The 7,355-nt window shown below is 34.2% G+C and overlaps 2 protein-coding genes across 2 annotated transcripts; one reads left to right on the top strand and one right to left on the bottom strand.

Moving 5' to 3' along the window:
* The first annotated feature begins 1,049 nt into the window (after positions 1-1,049).
* On the top strand, positions 1,050-2,254 carry LOC133324427 (uncharacterized). Its single transcript, XM_061533269.1, has 2 exons — positions 1,050-2,176; positions 2,221-2,254. The coding sequence occupies exons 1-2, from the start codon at positions 1,050-1,052 to the stop codon at positions 2,252-2,254; spliced, it is 1,161 nt and encodes a 386-aa protein (XP_061389253.1).
* Positions 2,255-3,139: 885 nt separating this feature from the next.
* Positions 3,140-6,026, bottom strand: LOC133324426 (uncharacterized). The gene is made up of 2 exons (XM_061533268.1): positions 4,353-6,026; positions 3,140-3,145 (listed from the first exon to the last, which is right to left on the bottom strand). Exons 1-2 carry the CDS (start codon positions 6,024-6,026, stop codon positions 3,140-3,142), a joined length of 1,680 nt encoding a protein of 559 aa, XP_061389252.1.
* Positions 6,027-7,355: the final 1,329 nt, after the last annotated feature.

Raw genomic sequence — 7,355 nt, 5'->3', positions numbered from 1 at the left:
CTTACTGGTTTTTATTATAGCCACATATAATGGTAGATCCACTGTTAGATATTTTGAAAATTCCAATCATCTTCTTCTCACGTATTTTTCGGTTTGTCCAGGTCCTTTCATAACATGAGCTTTCTCATAGGGGCACACATTAATTTTAGATGGTTTGATTTTCATCCTCATGGTGGAGGGTATAAAACGTTCTGCCGGGCCGAACTTAACATTGATTTAACTTGTTTTTATTACAATCCCTCCGACGATTATTTCATTGTACAATATTATCGTTATAATTCTTTTCAATGCTACAGAGTGTTATCAACTAAACCAACCTATATTCCGTTATGTCCACCTACGGTAAGAGACAATACCCAATTGGGTATTAAATAAACATTTACACATGCTATGAAAAATTTGGGAATATTCCCAAAAACAACAGTTTATTTCGGGAAATCGATGAAGTTACAGTTAAAAAATGTATTATGCCGCTAATACTTCGATTATAATGGAATTTCTACAGCTCATGTCTGTGGAATATGAAATCAGTGTGACTATGGCGGAAATATTAAAGTCGATCAAAGAACAGCGTTTCTATCAAACAATTATCTATATGGGTCATGAGGAAAAATCTTGTAGCTTTGGAACAGGACTTTATAATGTGGATAGAATTTCCCAGGTGATAAACACTCCCATAATTCAATTAAGGGGAAACACAACATTTTATTTGTTACCAACATACAATCGACAGCTATTGGCCATGGCGGCTTTATGTGGTCGGCAAGTCCTGGATGAAACATTACTTCGAGCATTATGGAAGTCGTTGAGGCGTAATGTAAAGTCGCGATTGTTGTTACTCTGCCGTACTGATGGAGATGATGATAATTACATTTGGAAAATTATGGAGTTTTGTACGAAAACAAAGCGGTAAATGTAATGGCCATTAAAGAGGATTTTTGAAATCCCGAGAATTTTATACAACACAAATATATCCGAAATTTGAGGTGCGCATTGAAAAATTCTTGCCTTCGAATGGAACTATTTTCTATCCAGATCATGTGATGAATATGTATGGGTATCCAATACGTTTGGGAATCAACAAGGACGGCACGAAGGCTTATGTTGTAGGGGAACTAGGCAATAGCTATATTTTAAGTGGCCATGTTGGAGCGTTCTTTACAGTTTTCTCGCGAATCCACAATGCTTCCATAGATTTACCGCACTACAATAAAACAGCTGAGACGACTCTTGTGCTGTTGACGCAGTTAGTAGAGAATGGAACCTATGATATGTCTCTCGAATTGGCAATAAATATGTATGTCAACGATATGGTGTACAGTAACACCTATGATTTTTTGGATTGGTGCTTAATGGTGCCAATGGAGAAACCAATTCCGGCCTATCTTTTCTACATTAACATTTTTGATGGTTTCTTAATTGCAGTTATTTTTTGCAGTGCCTTTTGTGTGGCTTTCTGTGTGGCCTTGACTTATTGGTTACGCGGCGATGCAGTCTGTTGGTTAGATGTTATATTTAATATCTACATTTATAATGGCATTTTGGGCCATCCGTTCCATATGGAAAAGAAATTTGCAGGAGTGCGTAGCTTTCTCTATCTACTAATAGGCATGAGCGGTCTCATTATAAATACTACGTTCGTGACACATCTGCAAACCTTCAAAACTCATCCACCCACAGAGAAGCCCATAACTACCTTGGATGACTTTCGCAATTCAAAGTTGAAAATCGCTATTTATACCGAAGAGTTTATGCTATTACAAAAATACAATGCTACCAGTGCCTATGAAGAATATGCCCATTTAGTACCCTCATATCGCGATTATCATAGATTGCGCGATAGCTATGACAATCGCTTTGCCTATCCCGTACCATCGGCTCAATGGTCTCAATACGAACAACAACAACAGTTCTTTTCCAAACCAAAATATCGTTTATCCGATATATGTTTTGTTCGTAAGATTGGTGTCATGATACCGATGCAATCGAATTCACCCTATGAAGATGCCATTAACAAATTGATTGGCATTGTCAATCAAGCCGGATTAATACAATACTGGAAGACTCTTGAATTTTTGGAAGCTCTTCAAAGGAATCGTATGAATTTGATTGATGTCAGTGCGGTCAATACTTATGAAGTACTGAAAATGGAGGATATAAAACTGCTGGGTTATCTGTTTATCATTATGATTTGTTCGTCATTTTATTGTTTTCTAATAGAATTGGCGTGGTCGAAGAGGGCGTGCATAATTAAGAAATTAAGGATATTTATGAAGCGATATAGAACTCACAAAGACTTGTTATTCAGTAAAAAATAAATATACATTAGAAATATATATACATACAAACACTGTTATTATCAATATAATTATTATAGTGTGGAAACCAGATGAATTGTAGGTATATCTAACTTCGATTTTATTTTGACGCCATTATCGAAAAAAAAAAATTCGAAAATTAGGGTTACCGTTATATGGGCGAATAGGGTAGGAAAATTTGCTACTCACTCAGAAATAAGAAATAAATATTTCAGATATAGACATAGCTCATATATTGTTTTAAAGTTTTTTTTTTTTATAGATTTCGGAATGACATGTGTGTGGGTTTGTTTAAATTGGTTCATATATCTATGTAGATTACAAATTAAATATCGTTCGATTCCATGTCAATGGCCCTCCAAAGATGCTTAGTTCTACTGAGAGGATATTTTACATACGAGCATATCTGTGTGTAGCCAACTTGGTGAAGGTTGTGATATTGCCAGTCCCGTCTGACTTCAAACTTTTCTTACTTGTTTCCTTTGTTAAGCGTAAATTTCTTAAAAACTATTAAATATAAATATATAGTTTGTTCATTATATACCTAAAATCAATCAATCAATTTCATGTTACTTTAATGCACTTAGTCGAAAAAATACTGGGAAATGCCTTGACAAAAAAAAAAAAAAAATACAAAAACATTTTGAATATTTGGTTCAAAATGTATGACTATATATTCGGTATATACATTATATATACAGATTTCTCTTGTTCAGTGACTTATGCTAAAAATTGATGGATAATATTTTTGCCCCTTATACTATCCTTCTAAAACGACACCTTGTGGGAAAAATGGGTAAAAGCTAGTAATAAGTACAATATTAACCCTAAAATGAGTTTTTGTTTTTTAAGATTATTGACGTTTAGGCTGATTTTTGAGTTTTAGTCTATTCTGAGAATTATAGTAAAACTGTATGGCGAACATTTCTGTAGAATATTTTGAGCAGCTTTAACCCCGTTTTGAATGAGATTTCAATCACTCCTGGAAAAAGGAACCGAAAAGACCCCTTTAATGAGTCGGTTGAGGGAGTTGCATTCCAAAATATTCCTCGATATTTTGTCAGTAATATTGCCGAAGACACTATATACCTAAAATGCAAGGATTTCAAGAAATCATAATTCGAAAATTATCAAAATTCTTGAAAAGGGAGAATATTGCCCCGCCTTTTTAGGTTACATCCCGACGTAAACTTTCAAAACGCCATATTTTTTTAGTCCCTCTTTCATAATCTGTTGGAATTTCTCGGTAATTATTTTTTGTGTTGCACAGTGTTATTTAAAAACCAATATACATGAACTCGGTCGAATATATGAAAAGTGAACCGATTTTCACGAAAACTAACACACATCATTCTAGACTTAATTTAGTACGCTATGCCAAATTTAGTGCAAATCTAAAGATATATAGGGTCATCTTTTCTATACTTAACTCATTTGGCCCTTGGACCAAATAAATGACATGTGCCAAATTTCATCCAATTCTAAATACTTTAATAATTTTTAAATACCTTATATTTGTATAAGTGTTGACATAGGACGTACACTTAAATTACTTCTGTCGCACCCTTTTAAAAATTAGAAAGATGCTATTGAATGCTTTACCGCCAACGAAAAAAATTATTATTTACTAATAATGAATTTTATATTAATGCTTTTGCTTTTGAAAGTGAATAACGACCCGAATTAAAACTCAAAAAAACCAATACGATATCTTCTCTTTTGAAAACCTCGCAATTTTAGTTGCTTTAGTTTTGGCCCCCAGTGTATAGATAACTCATTTCCAAAATCATTTACAATCGTATAAAATTTAGACTAATAATAACATTTTAATTTTTTTAATTTTTTATTAAAATAAAATGTATTAAACATGAAATTAATTATTTAACTCATGTATCTTATTCTCTTTATTTGATACAATAATTTAGATTTTAACGCTACACGTCGAAACCAAATATTTTCAAATACAAAACACCAAAATGACAAAGCTATCAGTACAACATAAATATAAAAAATCACAAGAGTATCTTCAAGTGCCATCGGCTCGAACACAACGATGCGACTATTGTCCAACAAACTTATCCGATTGAGTTGTAATGATTCGAGAAAAGCCAAAAATTTCCAATGATTTAAGAGACCGGTATCTTCCACTTGACCAATCATACGATTAATATCATCCTCGAAGGGGGAATTCGGTTGCATTGGAATCATTAAACCAATCATTTTGATGAAGCAAATATCCGATAGACGATATCGAGGTTTGGCAAAGAACTTCTGTTGTTCCTCGAATAACAACCATTGGATCGAAGGCACTGGATATACATATTTGGTGTCATAGCTATCACGCAAGCGTATGAATTCCTGATAGGTTGTTATACTCACGACTGGATTGTAAATATGATCTTGACCGAACTCTTTTAACATTTGATATTCATTGGTGTACATCAGTAGACGCATATCCGTTTTATATAAATCCTCAAGTGTTGTGATCAGTTTGTCCTTCGGCGAGAGGGAGTTGAACGTTTGCAAATACGTGGAATATGAGGTATTGATGATGATCCCGGCAATGCATGTCAACATGTAGACTGCACTACGAATGCCATGAAAATTCTGTTCCATTTTAAACGATTGACCCAAAAGGCCAGAAAATATATAAATATTAAAGGGATTCCAAGAAAATCTGCTACCCGAAGGACTTTCTTGCCAGATGGTCCATGAAATCACCAAGGAAAGCAACACCACTGTGACCGCAAGTAAAATGGTTACGGTTATATCGAAAACTTTGGCATAATACAAATAGGCGGGTATTGGTTTCTCCATGGGCACCATAATACACCAGTCCATGTAATCGAAAACGTTGCTATAGACTCGATCACTGTTGTATAGATTGTGTGACGGCTCGGAAGATATATCGAAGGTGCCATTGCTTAACATCTCCTCGAAATCGGTAATGAATGCTGTACTATCATCTATATTCGGAAACGTCATTGTAGCGTTATGTCGTCGTATAAACTCTTCCAGAAAGTGACCCACATAACCACCCAGAGAATAGGTATTGTTCACATGATTCATAATATAAAACTTCCTACTCTCTTTGTTAATACTCAGCCGCAGGGGATATCCATATAAATTATGAACTTGATCTTTGTAAAACACAAATTCCGTCAGCGATGTTGCCATTATCTGAATCATTTTAAATTCTGGATAAACATCCATGGTGTAGAATATATTTTCTAATGGCAACGATTCTTTGACACCCAAAATATTTACAGCTTTATTTTCGCGACAAAATTTTAAAATATCCTCTATGAATGAATCCTTGGCATTCTTTCGAAATATCAGCAATAATCGTGTTTTTACAGATTTTCGAAGAACTTTCCACAATGCCTCCAGCAATTTTTTGTCATCTCCCTCAATGCCACTCATTGGAATCAGGGCAAAATATTGCCGATTATAATAGGGCCACAGATATAACGAAGCGTTTCCTTTCAGCTGTAACATTGGAATTTCCAATTCTTTGGCTATTTTATCTACATCATACAAGTCCACTGTATTTCCAACCGATGACACTTCCGAATGACTTGCATAGATAATTGTATGATAGTATCGTTCTTCTCGGGCCAATCTCAAAATATTCACCAATGCCAATGCCAACTCATTTTGAACGGAACAAATATTGAGGAATCCGATGAGGTTTGTTACGTTCGACATTTGTCTTAACATTAGGAAGAACTTTTTGACAACGAATTGTATGAGTTTCCTTTTCTTCACCGTTATGGGAATAGGTCGGTCGTCTCTTTAGGGAATACTTGTTGTACTAATATGTGTGTTTATGTCATAAGGAAATCCAAAAAGGGTATATTATTAAAAACAAGGAAGTAGCAATTAAATGGCTAATAACCAAAGCGAAAGGTTAACGTAAAGAGGGAAGGGGTCCCGTCAATTGTATCGTAGACAATAGTGTTTATATTCTAAATAGTTGTTGTAATCAACAAAAAATATTTGTACGTGCATAGAAAACATTTGTTATTTACTCGTACATTAAGTACTCTGCACTATGTGCCAGAAATCCCATTTCCCTCATATTTAAAGGAGCGGAAATTATGAAATTAATAACACATATTAGGTGTCCGAGGAAGATGATGGAGATTCTGCAAAAAAAAAAAAAAAATCAAAATAGTTGTCTATCATTAATTAAATTTAAACCAGTAAGGAAAGCAGTAAAGTCGGACGGGGCCGACTACATGATACCCTTCACCACTTTGGGTATATTCAATAGATTAATTCTAACTGACATCTCATTTTAAATGAAATTGGATCCATAAACGTGTCATTCTGCAACCTATACTAAAGTTTTCATTTGTACAGATATAGAGTTTCTTCTTAAAATGGGACAAAATTATGTAAACCAATTTAAAGTAAATATCAATCGGACACCCGTTGATTATTTCGATAAATATCTGATAAACATGAGGAGTTTGGTGTATCATTTACTTAATATCGGGATAAAATATATATGGCAGCTCTATCCAAATTTGAACCGATTTCAACAAAAGTTTTCCAATGCTACGTTATATTAACTTTAGTATGTTGTCCAAAATGTTGTGTCAATCGGTCTAACGTTGGATCCATAGGAAATATTTATGGGAGCTATATCTATATGTTAACTGATTTTCACGAAACTTAACACACATCATTCCAGACTTTATTTGGTACGCTAAGCCATATTTCGTGCAAATCCAAACATATATAGCGACTTTGGTACAACATTTACCTTAAATCTGACGAAAATATATATGGGAGCTATATCTAACTCTGAACACACATCATTCTAGGACTTAACACAGTACGCTATGCCAAATTTCGTGCAAATCGAAAGAAATGTAGGGACTTTGGTACTCAATTAACATAAAATAGGACGAAAATATATATGGGAGCTATATCTAATTCTGAACCGATTTCCACGAAACTTAACGCACATCATTCTAGACCTAATTCATTACTATGTGCCGAATTTCGTGCAAATCGAGAGACACACAG

This window comes from Musca vetustissima, unplaced genomic scaffold (assembly GCF_032173495.1).
Source record: "Musca vetustissima isolate MV318-11 ecotype Yass unplaced genomic scaffold, APGP_CSIRO_Mvet_v1 utg80661, whole genome shotgun sequence".
Taxonomy (NCBI): Eukaryota; Metazoa; Arthropoda; class Insecta; order Diptera; family Muscidae; genus Musca; species Musca vetustissima.
The sequence above is the reverse complement of the archived record's forward strand: the minus strand, read 5'-3'. Positions and strand labels throughout refer to the sequence as shown.